Source organism: Falco biarmicus, chromosome 9, assembly GCF_023638135.1.
Source record: "Falco biarmicus isolate bFalBia1 chromosome 9, bFalBia1.pri, whole genome shotgun sequence".
Taxonomy (NCBI): Eukaryota; Metazoa; Chordata; class Aves; order Falconiformes; family Falconidae; genus Falco; species Falco biarmicus.
In genome coordinates, this window is record NC_079296.1 from 43,832,082 (window position 1) to 43,850,764 (window position 18,683).

Here is an 18,683-nt window from a genome sequence, read left to right on the forward strand (position 1 = left end):
GCACACTGTCCTATCATCTATGTTTCTTACAGAGACAGTCAGACAAAACTTGGGCTCTTAATAAAAGCTTCAGTAGAGTTCTCCTATCCCATCAAATTTCTAGCTAAAAGTAAAACCACTGTTGATGAAGTATGTGTTTTGTTTCTTCTACTTCTCAGTCACACAAATACAATGGAGGTGACCATAAATATTTTGGGGGACAAACTGTGTTCATTGCATTGAAACGGTGCCCAGTGAACTGGATCATGGAATTTTAGCTCACGCAAGCTGCAGCAAGCAGCTGACAGTAAATCAAATGATGGAACATTCTCCTCAGACAGATGTCTCCCTGCAGGAGCTGGCAGGAAGAAGTTGAAACTTATGCCATTATAGAAATGCAGACAGCCTTAGCCTCTAAACACCTTAGTTCAAGTTCTGGATGTCGTATTATCAACTTATTTTGGTTGTGCTGTATGATCAGCATATCCACAATACACAGAACCAGGAGGAGGCCACAGTGGCTGAGTAACAGACTCCAAAGAACAAAGTCTCTCTGCTATCCCTGCAGCCATACCCCGTCAGATCAGCACAGACATGGTTTATCTATGTTTTTAAGGAAGAGATCAATATGCAGATCAATCACAAAATCTTTCCAAAAGCCCTACAGGCTGACAGCTGCACAGTATTTTCTGCTTTGGAGGCTTGCCAGCTGAATTAAATGTTTTATCTATTCAGGAAAAAGTGTGAGATGCTTGCTCAGACATTTGTCATTGTACCACTTCATTTCCTCATACTAAGTTTTCTGGAACTGAGCAACCCGACTAGTTATTTTGGACCACAGATGCAATAGTGCCTTGTATTTTTCTATCATCTTTCTGAGAAGGAAAAAGCTAAGAAGTGCTTTCTCAAGGAGTAGCTAAAAGCAAAAGAAGGACAGGCCTTTTGGAGTCATGGGGAACAGCAAGAGGAATAACCCTCCCCATTTAGGTGCCCGTGTTTTTCCCTCCTCCAGGGGAAGAAGTGACACGCAGCGGGAACAAATCTGCTTCTGTAACAAGAGGGTTACTCAGCTCCTCTCACCACCCTGTCAGGGAGGTGTGAGCTCTGGCAGATTAGCTGTCAAAACCAGTTTCCTAAATCACATCTTGCTTGAGCTGAAGGACTGGACTTACCACAAGAAGAAAACATTTCCCTCACTCATAGCACACCTAGCACTGCATCCAGTGTCAGTATTTTTGGACCGAAGCCTTGCCTTGTTTCGGTACGCTCTCTGTTTAGAAGCCTACAGCTATCAGATAAACTGGTCCACATCATATCTAAGGCTCTGAAAGGGCAGAGAGAACAGAAATCATCTAAGAAGCCGGGGTGAAAGGAGACACGTTATTCCATCTTCACCACATTGCCTGCAGAAGTGAAGTTAAAACCAAGCAACACAAATAGAGCTCCAAGCCCCACCTTAATATAGGCAGGCTATCCAGAAAATGACGTGTGGAGACAGAATGAGTGAACAGAGCGCTCGGAGACCACGACCACCCACCCCCCGGTGCACAGGCACACCAGCCGGCAGCTCTGCACAGGCTTTACTTGCAGGGCACAGACCGAGGAGCAGCAGGACACTTGCTGAAAAAGCTCTGCCAAAGATGTTTTAAACCTTGCTCCAGGACAGTCTCCTATGCACTTACCAACTCGCTATAAACTGCTAGGAGAAACGATAATCATAGTCTTGCTTTTCTTTTGGGTCTTTCCTAGTTCCTACATCCCAGGTGCTGTCATTACTGCCTCCAATACAGCGAATACACCTACAGCCTGCAGTTTCTATGCTACGTACCCTTCCCCTTCAAAAATGGAGGCCAGCACATACTCCCAGAGAACTACATTGATTCACCACGACTGCTCCAGGTTGAATTAACTTAACTTTGTATCCCCAGAGTTCTTAATTCTCCCTGCCTTCTCACAGCTCAAAAATTAGTTTCGTTTATCTCTAAATCTAACAAGATCATTTGCTCCAACTGTTTTATCCTCCTTATGCCACGAACATCTGCTTCAGCCTGGTTAGAAGTTCTCATATATATAAAATGCAGATTTTTACTAGAATGGCATAAGCTCTAACAAAATATTAATGAATCTTGTATTAGCATACCACCTCCAGAAATAATGACTCTATAAAGACTGCAATTTTAAGAATTTATCTAGTTTATTCTTGGCAAGTGCAAAAAGACACTCTGGAGCATGCCTTAATTTAATAGGATATCAAAATACTTTTTGCAAGAGTTTGAGACACATCCTTTGTGGCATTTGAGCTTAAAGGTATTAGTAATGTGAATCTAAGGATGCACCCCTTATTTCCCTGGATGATTCAGAAATACTTCTGTACTCAATTTCCTTCCCAGCCCCTCAACTCACCTTGGTGAACAAAACCAGCATTTTTTCAGATGCAAAGGTGTGATACAACAGTTGCTGCTCCTTTCATAAAATAAGTCTTAAAGAAGACTGTTGTATAAATACATCAAACTTCCAGCTGACAGATCTAAAGTTACAGGTTAGCAGGCTAGAGAGTAATCTGTTTTCATTCCACCACCTGTCTCCAATCACTCCCGACACACTTCTGTCAAAAATTTTGTATATTCTTCAACCTTATTTGTTAAAGGCTTTTCTTTCTTCTGGGCGAGTCTGAAGACGACCCTAGTTCACTGCTTCTAGTCTTCCATTTCCAGTTTGCTTAAGCACATTTTCTGCCTTCCCACTACTCCCACTGTATCTTAGGTGGCATTTATGATGAACTTTAGCCAATTCCCTGAACCACAAGGTGGAACTTGTGGAGAAGGGAACTCTACCTTTTGATCCCTGTGTCTCCTGGAAATAGTACTGTCAGCTTTTTTTTTTTTTTTTGGGGGGGGGGGGCGGGGCGGGATGGAGCTCTTGATCCCTGTTGTACTTACACACTGCCAAGGAAAGTAATGCTGACATCTGCCCCACTGCTCCAGTCAGATGCCACCAACACAGACGCTCCAACTGAAGTGGCGCACTGGCAAAAGCTTAGCCACACTGCTCTTGAAGCGGTTTTTGCTGCTTTTACTACCCGAGGAACCGACCTGGAAACACGGCACACATCTTTGTCCACCTTCGTTGGTATGAGCTACCAACGTGATTGAATCCACTCCAGCCATGAAACTGCAGATTCCCAATTTTACTGTCTGTAAAACAAACAAATGAAAAACCAGAAACCCTTTTCCACCTCACCCCCCCTTTCCTCCCTTGTAATTCATGGATTCATCTATAATGCAAATGAATAAATTGTTTTTGACAGACTTGCTTCAGTTAACTGATGAAAAGAGACTGACATGCCACCGCTGTGTTATTACTAAACAGACTTTTAACATCTCAAGACTAACAAAGGCATTAACCTGCCCACCTGGCCCACCCTCCTGCATAGCTTGTACCAAAACATTGCTCCCAGTAACCACTGCACTACAGCATGAGAACCAGAACTGACTTGAAGACTTTAAGAGAATTAAACATGACCTCCATTACCTGCGGCAACTTTTGAGATTTTTCCCCCTTGACCTGTGTTCTTGGATTCTACTCTTACCATGATTTTTATGCTGCCCTGTTTTGGGCCAACACCACTTATGATTCCCTTTCTTTCCCACCCTGCTATGCTTGCACATAAATACATATTTCTCCCGCATTTATTGGCAGTTAAGCAGCTGCTTAAGCTTTTTCTCACTAAAAAAAACCTTCTTACATCTCATTTGAAACATGGAAATTGTTTTCCTTAAATAAGCACTTACTTGAAAGAGGAATTCATGAAAATATCTGATCTTGCTTGCACTTGTGACCGATTTCTCTCACTCCCCTTAAAAGTACTTATGTAGAAACAGCCAGCAAAATCCTGTCTTCACTAAAAGTCAGTAAGACAATACAACTAGGTATAACCTTCTTCAACCTGACCTAACAATGAATCAAAACCTCTTATGACTTTATAGCCAACTGAAAATATGTGGGGAACAAAAGCCTCCTAAGGAGAGGACCAAATAAAGTCAGCAAAGTACATTAAGTAACACTCCTTATTCAAGAAAAAATAAGCTTTACCCCTCAGCCAGTTTTGGATTTCTGAATTTATATCCCAATAACAACCATATTACTTTCCTAGTTTACAGGAGCGTATGGAACAGGAAATTAAGAGTTAAAGAGTCTCTAACCAGTGTTTTATCAGCTTTTACAGATCTGAAACTTAGGATATAAAGCATCCAGTTTCCTTCTGGAAGTATTCAGTGTTCAGGAGGAGACACATATACATAAACCCCATGTACATACACACACCCCGCCAAAAAAAAAAAAACCACCAAAAAGCAAGCTGCTGAGCAAGACCTACTTAAGGGACCCTGATACCTAGTTAAAAGAGTATCTCTCAGTTTTACAATTAGACCTCTCAATTCAGGAAAAACACCACCAAAATAATTTGCTTACAGTATCATCACCCTAGTATGTTCTGTTGATAAATTTGAACTATTTTTTTCTAGTAAGTTGTCAAGCTGTTTGCATTGCAAGAGTAGCCTGAGCAGTAAGGCAGCATCAGCTGTCACGCTCTGCCTGAAAAAATGGGCACCCATCCTTGTGCATATCTAACTATCACCTTTTTTCTCCCCTCCCCAAATCAGAGCTCTCTTAATTAAGATAGATCTTAAATCTTCAACTAGGACTTCAAATGTAGAGGAACAACTCTTAATCTTGCCTTTCCCTTTTTGGAGACCCACACTAGACAGCACTAACAGCATTTTCCTACTGATATAACCTCATTCACCGAAGTCAGGCCACATCTTTCCAGACAACCAAGCACAAATGCTCATGCTTCCCCAGGCACTATTTGGCTCCCCCCCCCCCCCCCCCTTAAAAGGTTATTAAGAGACTTTCCTGTTGGTCTCACTTTGCATGCAACACATCTCCCTTAGGCAGGGTGTTGTGTTCTATATCTTACTGTTGCAACCAGTACAGGATACCTCCCTTGGTTCAGTCAGTCTCTGAAACTTTGTCCTCAGAATCTAGGCGTTTTGACCGAGTTTTCTTTTAGTACAGGCACAAGTATCAGAATTTTGTTAGGAGCCAGCTCCCTACAGATTTCAGAATTTGAGGACCAGCACACTGCTGTGTTCAGCCCCAGCATGTAGAAATCGATAAAGCATAGGAAATTGCTTAAGGAGACAAAACCCTCGCAAAAGGCTACTTACAGTTGACACGATCCAGAGATTTCTTCCTCTCAAGTACTACAGATTCTCATTCAGCTGTAAAAGTGCCAGGAACTAGACTGTGCTCTATGATCGTTGAGCAAAAGGAGTTGCAACGAGGTTCTTCACAATCCACTTTTTCTTCCCTATGATTGAAGAGTCTAAAAATACTAGTGTGTGACAAGACATAAAAACGTTTGGCACTGGCTGTAGTCAGTAGCCAACAGGTTACACTAACTGAACCACCTGAAGCAAGTGGAGATCAACAACTTCCATCTGGGAAACAGCCCCCAAGAGCTGCCAGCCAGTGAAACTGTAAAACTTCGCAGGTATTTTTTTACAGAGGAATATGCACTCTCTCACAAAGGAAACTGCAGCCAAAAAAATATTTATAGTACTCTTCAAGTCATTAGCGCAAGGGTACTAACACATTTCTATTAAAGACGGGGAAAGTGACAGCAGTCAGCTTATGAGGCTAGAATTTTATTGTTCATAAATCAATACATAAACATAGCATATTTACCATACATTGAAAGTCTGAGTTGTTAATATGAGCTCAAAACTTTCTTGTGCCCAGGAACTCACCTTTTATTCCAACACAAAACAACTGAGTTTGCCAAGTATAAATTTCTTAATGTTAAATCAGTTTCACTGATGGGAAACATTTCTTTTAGACCAAGCTAAACATACCAATTTGGAGAATAGTTCGAAACAGACTAAAGCATACAACATCATGGTAAATGTATGGTATTTGGGCTTTCAGTAGGCCATCCTCAATTCCCCTTTTCTGTGCCAATTGTACAAGCTTGTTAGAGATGAGCACTAGGAGCTCTTCTGAAAGGTGGAGCTTCATCTGCAATACTGAAATTTAGTCACTGGCAGACAGACATGCCTCTATTGATATTCAACAAGTTGATAAATCTAGTATCAAAACAACGCAGCTATTATATCAAGTCAACATTAAAGTTCTCACGCGTACTCCAGAAAGAGACCAAAGTTCATATGGGACTAATGCCACATACTTTCCTTGTCTTGTCTCCTTTATACTTTTTGGTCACCTCACCTGTCAAATCCAACGTTTCGGACAATTGCTTAAACCTCTAAATTTCTGCCCAGGCAGAACTCATTACTACATATAGTGCCATATCCAACTTGTTTAGTTCTTCTTAACGTGTCACTAAAGTATAATTTATGCAATCTTAACTGAAAACTAATGCATGTCAACAGCATTTAATGAATGTATCCTTGTCCACATATGGGATACACCAGTTTAGAAATTACCTCCTTTACTACGCAGTAACAATAAAAGAAAATAAAGAGTTGAACTGCTGTCAAACCCATTAAAAGGGAGATAGATTATTTTACCCATATATTAAAAATAATTTACTTTTCCAAAACAATGTACATCAGAAGCAGTTCACACTACTTTAAACATAAGAGTTGGAAAGTGTCTGAAGAAAAACTATTAAGTCTGAATCACATTGCACTGAGACAATATGCTGAAATGCTTTTAAACTTCTGACTTGGAGCAAAACTGCTTGTAACCATGATTTTTTATTTCGCATATGCAGTTGGTAGGCTGTCAAGACAGCTGTGAAGAGGAGTCTCCCTTTACTTTCTCCTGCTGCTTCCACCACCAGCCAGCATGGTGGCCACCCGAATGAAGATATTCAGCGTATCTGTGTAAATACCCATGCACCTAGGAAACAGGAAATCAAAGTTAACACTGTTGAAAAGAAACAGTATTAGTGTTTCACACCATTATACTTAATTTTTAAAAGCCTTCATGAAGCATCTGTAACAAAACCCAACTGACTCCTCAGCCGTGATATGTATAAACCCCCCTGTATTTTTGCTTTACCGTACCCCCTGTATTTTTGCTTTACCATCTTTGTCAGCAGCAACTATTTACAGAAGTCTTGACAGACAGTATACTGTTCTCACACAGGAGTCCTCTGCTTTTGTGCTCTATTTTTAATCTGCGTATCTCCAAGAATTTTGAACAAGTCAGTATTATTCTAATTACAAGAAAGCAGAATCAAGGAGGACAACAATTCACCTGATACCTGACAGACAACATCTACATGCAAGCTCCTCGTTAGTCAGACTTGCTCCTTACTAAGTCAATTAATCCTTCTTTCCCTATCTATCACACTGCTGAAGCTTCTTTACTTACTGGCAAAAACTAGTAAATATTAAGTGACCAGGAAAGAGTTAACATTTTTTGTCTCGGCTGATACTGACAGATATTTTCAGAAAGCAGCTACAAATTCTCCCAGCAATGCTTTAGAAAACAAAAATACTTTTACAAAGTACTGCTGGAGGCAAGTGACACCACACATTCAATCTTCTTTCTCTCAGGCAGATGCTTTCAGTTTTAACTCAAAGAGCTATTTTCACATTGCATTTTTAAGTCCTGTGATTTTTCACATTTAGCAGCAATATACTTTTGAAAAGTAAACAAAAGGTCTGGCTGTAATACAGCTTGAAGAAAATTCTTACACAGACACTGAGACCAGCTGTGTTAACACAGAATACTTACGCATTGATTGGATCATATTTTGTTACTCCGTAATATGGAATAGTTTCTGCACGCTTGATAACATGCTGCGTATCATAGAGCAGGAACATGCCAAAGAGCACCAATCCACCATAAACAGCTACTGAATACAAGCCAGCACCAAAAGCAGAAGTAGGAGGCAAGAACATGGATCCTGGAGAGGAATATATAATAGCGTTAAAGAAAGCTGCTATGTGTATCTGCTACTTCAAACTGGGTCAAACTTCAGTTACTGCAGCACATGCTTTCTCAAGAAGTATTCAGTTCTCAATTTGTGGTGCATTTTTTATACCAAAAGTTTTAATACACAAGCTGAAGAGATCACATATACAATTTGATCCAGTGATTTTGAACACCCTAGGGAATCACGTGTACTTTTCTTCATGTGAAAGTACTTCTGTCCCTAGGGCTACAATAATGCCTAGAAACACATAAGGGAGAAGTACAAGCGGATCACGAACTAAGATCATGTTAGCTGTCTTCCCTAGTCACTGGCAGTAACTGAAAATAGAAGCCACCACTCTTGGCCATTTTTCAGATTAACACTTGCCAGAACTCTAACTTCACGTTTGGTTCCAAGATAAAATGTAACACAGTATTTTCTGCTGTGTTAGGGTTGCAAGGGCTATTTAAGGCAAACCTTAACTGGACAGGCCAGCCTGCAGTTAAATATAAGCTGCATCTTAGCACCTCAAGTTTTCAACCTATGTTATCTGACATTATTAAACCAGTATTTTACCAATTGAAGAAGCAAGTACAAAGCCTAAGCCTATTCCAAGTGGTCCTCCCATGTTCAGAAATTTTTCACTCGGCGCACACATGGCCACAGTTGAGAGCCCTCCAACGATTCCAGCGGTGTACCAGGCAGCTCTGATCAGCAAAGGACCACCCAAAAAGGCTAGAGGAGCCACCACTGCACCCATGACACCTAACCAAAGGAAAACAAGAATTAAGATTTGGAACAGTTCTGGTAAAAACACCACCAGACAAAACATTTTCAATTTTTTCCCAGTCAGATAACATGGCTCAAACTCACCCACTTACAGGACAAAACACCAATGCACTTGACTGTGCACCTATCTTGAAGTGAGCACAATGAATTAGCAACCTTAAATTCCATGACCTACTTTTATCTAGCTCTGGGAGTACTTCAGGGAACTGGTCTTTGGAAGAAAGACTAACAAAAGTCAACATATCGATCTGTTCAAAACAGAGCTGGTAAGAGATACTTAAGCGTGGACTCATCAGCTACACAGGAGCACTCAACACTGAAAAGCAGGACAGTTTCCTTCTACAATAATTAGGCAAGCAAGTCGGACTTTTTGCTAGTCTTGGATGAAACCTTTATCTAGTCCATTAATATCACATTAGGTTATTTAACTTAGTAACAATCTCTGAAATAAACACAATTTCTTCTTGATAGAAACGTTAGCACGCATGATTCCAGTGCCTAACATCCATGTGTCTTTCATGAACCAGAAATTATTTCTGGCAGAACAGTTATGAAAAATTATAGCCATTGTTATTTGAACTAGGTATCATTAGTGAGAAACTGCTATGTACTCACAGCTTACACACCTGATAGGAAGATGCACGTAAGCAGCTGCAGTTTGATACTAAAATCTCATTTTTCTCATCAAGTTTTCAAATACTTTCCTATCCTGTACTGCTGAAGAACATTAAGTGCAGAACAAGAGTGCTTACAGAAGCTACAGTGCCAGAAAGCAGTCATAAAACCAAAGCGGCTAAACCCAATTAGTTTTATCCAATGTGGTATATACTTATCTCAAGTTTAACTTGAGCATGACTTTTATAAGATTATGAAAAATATTAAGAGTTGTGTTAAGGACACTTAAGAAGTCTTGCTGACACTGAGGAGCTCTCTGGTTTCTGAAAAGTATTAACTCTCCTATAGCACTATATAAAAAATTACCCTAAAGTCAAAGTTTTGTTAAAGAATCTGTTCCCACTGAAGCACAGACATCTCTACAATGAACACTAATCACATACCTGAATGCATCATCCAAGCCAAATGTTTAGCGGCTGGACTATTTTCATAGGATATAGACCTGACCAACATTCCAGCACCGATCATAGCTGCAAAAGTTGCACCTATTGCCTGTAAAAACCAACATCACAAAGCTCAAGTTAACACTAGGATATATGGTGTCTGTTCTAATCTCCTGGTCTAAAAATTAATAGCGTAATTCTGAGAAGAGCAACCTAATTGGTAATTGAAGCATTTGCCAATTTTACTTCTCTAAGATTACAGTCAGATCTTTGCATATTCTAAGTTGCAGTAACTCTCATTTTGTTTTTATTCAGCCTTCTAGGAATCCAAGTTGAGTGGTAAGACGGCAACAACTTCTTAATTGTGTAAGGTAAAAGAAAAAAAACATATAATTCTGCCCCTTACCCTAATCCTCATTAAGCTGCCTGAAACATTAGCTTTACTTTTTTTTTTTGTACGTTTCTCCACCAAAAGCCAATACTCATTTCACATGCTTCTTTTACCAGTGATTTTTAAACCTCATTGCCTTATCTTACTGTTAATTCCGACCAGAACCATCCAGTAGCTAGCAAACTGGTCAGAAATGTACAACTTCCATTTATCACCAAGGATGCATTATTAATTTAATCTCTATAAAATTATGTAAGTGTTGGCATTTAAGTATTATCGTTCTACTCCACTTAACACACTGAATATGTACGAGGCAGACATATTTTGTTAGCAGTTTGCCTGGATGGTTTGCCTACCAGTATCATTTCAGCCTTGGCAAACGGGAGACATCTCTCAAAGAGCTATACAGAAGAGCACAGGGAGGAGTAAGAATGCATAGGGACCACTGCCATTTTTAGAAAGTGACAGAAATAGCGTCTTTAGCCTCAGATGGCTATTTATAACAGCTTCTTACTTGCATATAGTGGGTAAGGATAGCATAGTATATTTTTTTTTTTCCTCATGTCTTTGACAAACTGTCAAAGCAGCAGAAGGTACATGTCAGCATGTAATTAGAATTACCAAATCTTAAGTCACGAAATATGATTAGGATACTTTAATAGCCTTTACGGGTAAGGAAACTAGCGTAAATGAAGTTTTGCCTTTACTTTTCATCAAGTAGTTTACACTTCACTTTTCTTGTATCAACCATCGCATTTGGGGTCATTCCACAGGAAGTGTTTTTATTTCTGTAACATGCTTACCAGCCAGGAGCCTCTTGTCATAAGGCTCATGAGTGCTGGAGATCTGCTCACTGCTACAGCAGACAGTGCCGTCAAGCCAATGCTTCCCGCGAAGTACATGTAAGTAGAGCGAATTCTGTCTTTCACATACTGTGGCCAAATACTGAAAAATAAGCAATCACATATATCTGTACAAGTACCAGTATTGGAAGAAGACCAACTAAAAGTACGATAAAACTGTTAAATATATTCATAGATACAGATATAAGGGAGGTTTCATAACAGTAGTGTGGTCTAGCAACCTCTGCCTTACAGGAGGGGGCTGAACTTTCAAATCTTGCTGGTCTAACATAACTCTCTAGAAACACTGCAAGTTGCAGCTACTATTAACTACAGTTCAATTCTAAGGAGAAAGTATACATGGGAAACAGAATAAAAAACACTTTTTAACTATGGAAAAATCTGAGAATGGTGTCTATATAACAAATCGGCATAAGGAAAAATGTCTACAGAACGTGTACTGGGCACTAAACAGTCAGCTGAGCAGCTCACAAACTGCTGAGTCACAGTGCACATGATTATCTGACATTGCAAGACATGAATGTTATTTTGAAAGCTAACAATAGCAACAGACCTAGCCGTGAATGAGTTTCTGCAGTATGATTTGGTCATACTACGGACAGGAAGCTTTCCCTGCTAACATCAAACAGTGCACACATTTTCTTTCATTTCACCATTACTTCAAGGCTTGTGGAAAAAGTAAATATAGCTCTATCAGTGAAAAGCTTCTTATAGATACAACTAGCAAGCACTCAACATGAATGTGAATGGTCACTTCCAAATATAAATGCAGATGAAGTAAAGCAAAATGCCTTCAGCACTCATCTCTCTCGTGCCTGTGCCTATCACTAACCACCCTTTAAGATTCAGTAGCTGTATGGTTTTGCCATCACAGTGAAGTTTTTGTTGGCCAAAATGCAATACACAAAGTTTTAAGCAAAACAATTTATTAGAGCAAGGCTTATGCCAAGCTAAGGAGTGTGTTCAGAGAAGACTCTTTACAATGTGCTGTATTAAAGTTCAATGAACAGTCTCACAGGAACACCAAAGTGGTCTTAACAATGTGTTTTACAGAAGATTACCTGTGGCATACCTCATAAGACACGTTTATATACTCTTCAAAGATACACTTCAAATTTAGCAAAGCAAAGAAACTCACTTAAGTCAATGACCATTTAAGTTTGGGTAATTAAGCTTCTCTTTCAGTTACATGCTTTAAAATCCTACAAAGAGGCGAGGGCTTTCCATTCAGTTTAAAAAAAAAACAAAACAAGATGTAAGCTGTGTGTACACTGGGTCATACTAGCTAAAAAAAGGAACAGATACAAAGAGGAGGTTCACTTAACATACTCTTTACTTAAAACAGTAAGCCTTCTTACTTACACAGCTCTTTCAATAGCTCCAATCTCACTGGACATGCCCATTCCATAGTAACAGAGGGCCCCCAGGCCAACAGCAGCTCCTCCAGCAACAACAAATTTCCCTAGGCGATCAGCTGTATAAAGAAAAAAAAAATCCACACTCATGTATGCTTTTTTTTTGGATTGTTAATAACATACTCAACATGAGTAGCTGTTATCTGAAATAGCTGATCCACGTTAGGCTTCTTTCTTAAAGCTCCCCTTAACTTGAAGTCATTGCATTACCAGTTCTCAATGAACTACGCGTGAAAAAACTCTACATTCCCACTACAAATGCAATATAGCTTCATAAAATGGAGTAAGAAATAAGAAACCAACTAGGAACGTGCCAGGTTTACAGACCTTCATTACAGTGACATGAATTCCAACACAAAACCAATTAACAGGTTCACCAACAGAAGAGTTCACCTGTCAGCTGATTTAATATACCATTTCACTATCCAACTCACTATAAAACAGGAGAAAAACTAGACATTGTGTCCTTTCCTCTCATTTATCTGCCCTTAATGCTTGTTCCTTTTCAAGAGCTCTTTAGTAGCAACTAGATCCAAATCAGTTTAAAAGGAGATTTCCAAAGCTCATGGGCAACAACACATGATTTACCATCAGTTTCCATGGTCTGATTTTCAGACATACTGCCTGCAGGCCACATAGGAGATTACTGCTACAAATACCAATCATAAAATATTATTTTAACTGAAGAGCAGCTGAAACCAAATACCTACAGATGTATGACTCTCCAAGACTATGCTTTTTCCTAAACCATAGGCAAGAGACTATCTAGCTAATCTACATATATCCCATTTGCCAATTCAATGCTATTATAGGACATTCACCAGTCTGTTCTACTGAACACTGCTAGCTAAAAAAATCCCTTTTTTGTTGACTGAAATTACGATTCACACTAGATGTACTAGCAAGCATAGTAAGCCAATGCCTCACATAACTGTAGCACCGGATTTTTGGTTTTTTTTTGGTGAACTGTGCATGCTGTGGAAAAAGCCTTCCTTTAAACAGTATACAAAGTCAATGTAGCAATGCAAGCATTACCGTATTTTTTTAATATCTGCAATCCAATATCCATTAAGAGACAATTTGTCTTAATCGCTCTCAACTGCAGCTTGAAGTAGAAACAAGAAATTTCTCTATACTATTACACATTTGGAGCTATAAAGTTTACAAGGAAAGACAGACAAGCAAAGAAACTGCCTCCAGCCATTTGACTGAGGTGACTAAGCAAACTTACATGAAACAATATTCTCAGCCTCTTCAATGGTTTGAAGGAAGCCAATTCCTTTGATGAAGTTTTAAGTTAAGCTTCAAAGTTCCTCAGTATTTAAAGCAGAGATACACTACCTTTAAGTGCAGTTTCTGCAGATGGCTCAAATGCTGCTTCTTTAATTTCCTGGCCAATTTTTCCACGCCTTATACCCGTTCTTACTCTGGTGGCATAACACTGTTAAATTCAAAAATAATGTAAGAAAGATTCAGTGAAATAAAACAGAAGACATTTCCTACCAATTTACCTGCTACACTTACAATTGCTACGTAGTCTCTTACTTACCTGTGCTTACCCCCCAGAGACATGAAGCAACTGTGATCAAAGGAAACAACTGCACATTAAAGTTTAGGAACCTTTGTGAATAGCATTCATACATTCTAGAAGTACAGAACTAATGCAGTGAATTTCAGAAGCTGAAGCTTTCAGTCTGCATTTCTTCTACCCTAGGTCCACTGTACTAAACAAGTCCATGAGACTTGTTTATTTAAATGTAAACACATGCTCTTTTTTATTTTGTAAAAAAAAAAAAAAAAAAGAATATGTTTTGCTTTCTATGTAAAAACTCTAGGTAAACACGTAAAAAATATTCTCGTACGATACTTATACTTTACAGATGCTAAATCTGGAAAAGCAGCATGCAGTCTTTTTGTTCAACTGTAGCCTTGATTTACGTAACAAACCTTGAATGAAGGCCTGTAAACTTAAAAGATTTTTAAGGTTGACAAGCTCCAAATAAATGTAGCATGCTGCTCCAACTCTTACTGAACTGCAAGAACAACATAGAATATTTAAGTTCAGATACAACTTTCGAAATTTCCTGGCCATTTTTTTCAGGAATTTCTAAATTATTATACAGGCCCCTGAGCAACCAACAGCTCACTCACAGCAATGAGTTTGTTTTAACATGGAAGCCTAAAATCCGCAAGCATTGCTATCACTAGCCATTAGAGCAATGAAATTCAGGAAGTTTACTACAGCACTTCAGTTTTGTTGTGTTTTGCAACTACCAAAACCTAGCCCAATGTTTTAATTACATAGCACTCGCCACAGAAATAAAACCACAACACAAAAAACCCCACCACCACCCAACAAGAACATACACAAAACCCAAACAAACCCCAAAACACCTACAAACTCAGAATGCTTAAAGCAGTTTTCTATCCTTAAGAGGAAAGATAAGAATTTGCCATTGGAAAGTTCACCAAGATGATGACAAAAGAGCAAATGCCTCCTAACGGTTGCGAGTTACCTGGGCAGAAAAGAGTATACGAAACATCTTCTCTCAACAAAGAATAAACAGTGTCTCAGCATAATGACAGTCCAGTTTTTAAAATTGCTGGTTGGACTCATGACAGTTCTGCCATAGTTCAGAAATTGCTCTAAACTGGGCCACAGCTCTAAACACATATTGGGACTAAAATCTTCACAAATCAAGTTTTTACTTTAATATTATATTTAAGAATCTTACTCAGAAACAGGGAGTTAGAAGGTCAGACAAGAATTTCTGCTCCTTCCAACTTACAAAGTAAAGGCTTGCCCCCTTCTAACTACCTCCTTTAAGTGCTTTTTTTTTCCCCAAAAAAAACTTTAACAGATAGTCAGCCACTGGAACAGAAGATACTACTTCAATTAATAAGATTAATTAAGAACCCTGTTTTTTGATTAATGTTCTTCCTTCAGTAAATTAGAGCAGGTACCTCAAACAAGTAGAAGGTCTATGATCATTCAAAACAGGTACTCCGTGCAAAATGATTCATTTGGCAAAACACTCAACCCTTTAAAATACCAGCAGTCAAAACCATTAGAAAGAGAACTACCTTACCTGGTTAGGCTGCCACAGTTTGTATGCTTTTATGTTGGAGTTCCTTAAAGCTGGGGAAGCCTGAGTAATGCTGGGCCGGATAGTATGGCATGGCAATGCCCTCAGGCATACTAGCCTTGCGGCTAGCATGGTTGCTTAGATAATTTAACACACTGTGTTCCTGCAAGCACAAGAGAAAATATACCTTATTATTTTGTTACATGGTTTTCAGAAAACACTGTACACTTATCCTCAACCACACTACAGCCAGTAACAGTAATGGTGTTATCACTGGAGTACCGTAGTTAAGAGCCAGAACCTTCTCATAAACATGCAGTTTACCTGTTCTACCTGTATGCCTCTATTTCCATCAGAAACTTACCCCAAACCAGGACATACCACTTTTCATACACACAAGTTACATCAAGACTTTTTATCTACTTATGTTTCAGACACTTTGGCAACTAGCTTTCATTTTCAGACATAACACTGCATCAGTACTCTTGCCCTCCAAATAAGCGTTCAAAAAGATGCTCCAAACTCACTTAAACTTCATCCAAGTATAAACCCACACGAATAAAGCGCGTAACATATGTGGTGGGAAATGTTTTGGAGAGATTTTAAGCTATCCTTTGAAGGTTCAATTAGGTTTATGGACACAGCACTCAGTCAAGGTCATAGCCCAGAACCCAACCGCAGGTCATCCTGTGCAGTTTTGATTGGAGAATGACGGCATTCACGGGCAAACTGACAGCATAAGCAAACATCAGCCTATGTATTGTACAGGTAGAATGAAAACTGCTAACTTACTTCCACAGATAGTGCAGATATTACACAAAAAAAACCCCCAAGTCCCTGTGATTACACATACACCTATGTGTGCGATTACACATAACTTATTATCATAAACCAACCCAAGTACCAGTAATTTTTTCTCTAACTGTTCACTGCTTACATGTACATGTCCAATATAACTTAAGTGCATTCTAAATAAAGGGAATTTTGAACACGCACAAGAAACGAGCACCCACAACACTGCACACCTAGCATTAACCACAAAGAAGCGAAACTGAGAAAATAATCCTGTTGCTAGAAAAAGTTGCTCTGCTCAGTTAGGAAATCCTGCTTGGCTAAGTGGGAGTACTTTCAGAGACACTACCCCGCTCTTCCACGGAGATGATACAGTTTACAGGAATTTATAGCGACAACTGTACGATTTCGATTTTTATTTTTCTGAAGCCGTTACTTCAAGCAAGACGTCAAACATTAGATTAACAACAAAGCTAAACAACAGCAAAGGACTACAAAGAAAACACCACCAAGTCCCCAGTACAGTAACTGGCAAACGCAGCACTAAGGAAGCCACTGCCGCACCACAGCACGAGGAAACCCGCTGCTGCCCGAGCGGGGCGGGGAGGCGGCCAGGGCCCACCTCAGGCCTGGGCCGGGCCGCGGGCCCCCCTTCGCTCTCGGCCCGGGCCCGCGCCCCGCCGCTGCGTCCCGGCGAGACGCCCGCACCCGGCCCGCGGCCGCCCCCCGCGCGCACCCGCGTGCCCCTGCGTGGCCCCCGCGTGGCCCCCGCGCACCTGCGTGGCCGCCGCTCGCCCGCTCGGCCCCGCGCGCAGCACACCCGGAACGCCGCCTCGGGAGCAGAAGTGACGTCAGACTGCCCCGCGCGCTCCCGGGGACTGGCTGGCTCGCCCCACGTGACCCCAGAGCAGGCAAACGCCATTGGTCGGGGGAGGCCGGGTGAAGTGACGCGTCGCTCCCCGGCAGCCATGTTGGATAAGAGCAGGGAAGGTTCTGGAAGGCGCCTGCGGCGGTGCTCTGCCTTGCGCAACTCTGCGTGTCGCAGAGCGTAACTCGGGCGCTGCCTGCGGCGCAGCTGCCGTTCGCACCGGGGGGGCAGAGCCCCCCCCCTTTCCGCAGGGGGACGGCGGCCTTGCCGTGCGAACGGGGCAGCCGCCCGCACCCCTCGCAGGGCCGGGCAGGGCAGGGCGCCCCCGCGGGCCCATCTGCAGCCGGCCCCTGCCCGTAACTGTCGGGCAGCAGTGGTGGGGAGGCAGGGCCGCGGCCCGCCCTGCCGCTGAGGGGGGCTGCCTCCCGCCCCTGCGGGGCTGCGTGCCTCCCGCCGGCCAGGCCGCTGGGGGGGGGGGGGGGGGGGGGCTGCCTCCCGCCTGCCAGGCCGCTGCTCCCGCCTGCCAGCAGGTGGCACGAACTGTGTGAAAATACCCGAGCGAGGCCGCCGAAGTTCACTTTACTTCCAAGGATTATAACAATCCATTTTGTGCTCTGTGCGTTCCCCCCCCTCCATTTTGTCTGGCGCGCCGCTGGCTGACGCAAGGGTTTGCAACGGCAAGGGGGAGAGACCTGGCGGCCAGTGCGCCTCAGCAGGCCACCACGGCTGAAGGTGTGCCAGGCGGCGGGTGGTGGTACGGCCCTGTGTCTGCGTGGCCTTTTTGCCACCTTTACTATTCACTGCATGTGAATTTAGGTAAAGTCTTGCCCTTCTTAAGCTGTCAGAAAGTTCAAGGCCTTTCATTTGCTTTTCTTCATGGCAGAGTGGTCTAGTCTGAGCTGGGAGGCAAATCTCCCCCTTAGTTAACTTCTCCTTGGAGTTATACCTCTCTTCCGTGTGGATATATTAACTTGCTTTAAGGCAGGTGCCCGCATGCCAGATAAGCACTACATTGTATACGTGAATTGCAGAAATGGATGCTTCCAGCCCTAACCCTAGCCTCATCCTGGGCAGAGCCTTGCAAGGGCACTCCAGCCCTTACAGGGGTTACGCTTTTCCCCTTTTGGCTAAACAAATTCTCTACCGATAGCTTCTTTCCAGCCTCACTCCAGCTGGAGTGCTGAGCTTTTTTCCAGGCTTAACCCTAACCCTCAGCTGAGCCCTAGGAAAGACACCGGCAACCTTCCCGGACTATCAGTTCCTCAGGGGAATATTGTTTTTGCAGCCTTTCTTTTTATTTGGCAGCTCAAGTCCAACTGGAGCTCTGGCTTTTCCTTTCCACCAGGCCTAAGCCTAGGCTGAGCCAAAGGCTTGTGACATAGCTCAGTCCAGAGCCTTAATATTACTGGGAAAAGAATTCTTTTGGCAGCCCTATTTCTCCTTTGCCAGCCCTTTTCCAGCCCCATCCCAGCTGCGTATCACACTTTCTTGTTC

The 18,683-nt window shown here is 41.6% G+C and overlaps 1 protein-coding gene across 1 annotated transcript; it reads right to left on the reverse strand.

Moving 5' to 3' along the window:
* Nucleotides 1–5,666: 5,666 nt before the first annotated feature.
* GHITM (growth hormone inducible transmembrane protein) lies at nt 5,667–17,231 on the reverse strand. Its single transcript, XM_056352059.1, has 9 exons — nt 17,098–17,231; nt 15,533–15,692; nt 13,785–13,884; nt 12,391–12,502; nt 10,969–11,110; nt 9,775–9,883; nt 8,504–8,692; nt 7,747–7,918; nt 5,667–6,903 (listed from the first exon to the last, which is right to left on the reverse strand). The coding sequence occupies exons 2-9, from the start codon at nt 15,659–15,661 to the stop codon at nt 6,816–6,818; spliced, it is 1,041 nt and encodes a 346-aa protein (XP_056208034.1). The 5' UTR covers nt 15,662–15,692; nt 17,098–17,231; the 3' UTR covers nt 5,667–6,815.
* Nucleotides 17,232–18,683: the final 1,452 nt, after the last annotated feature.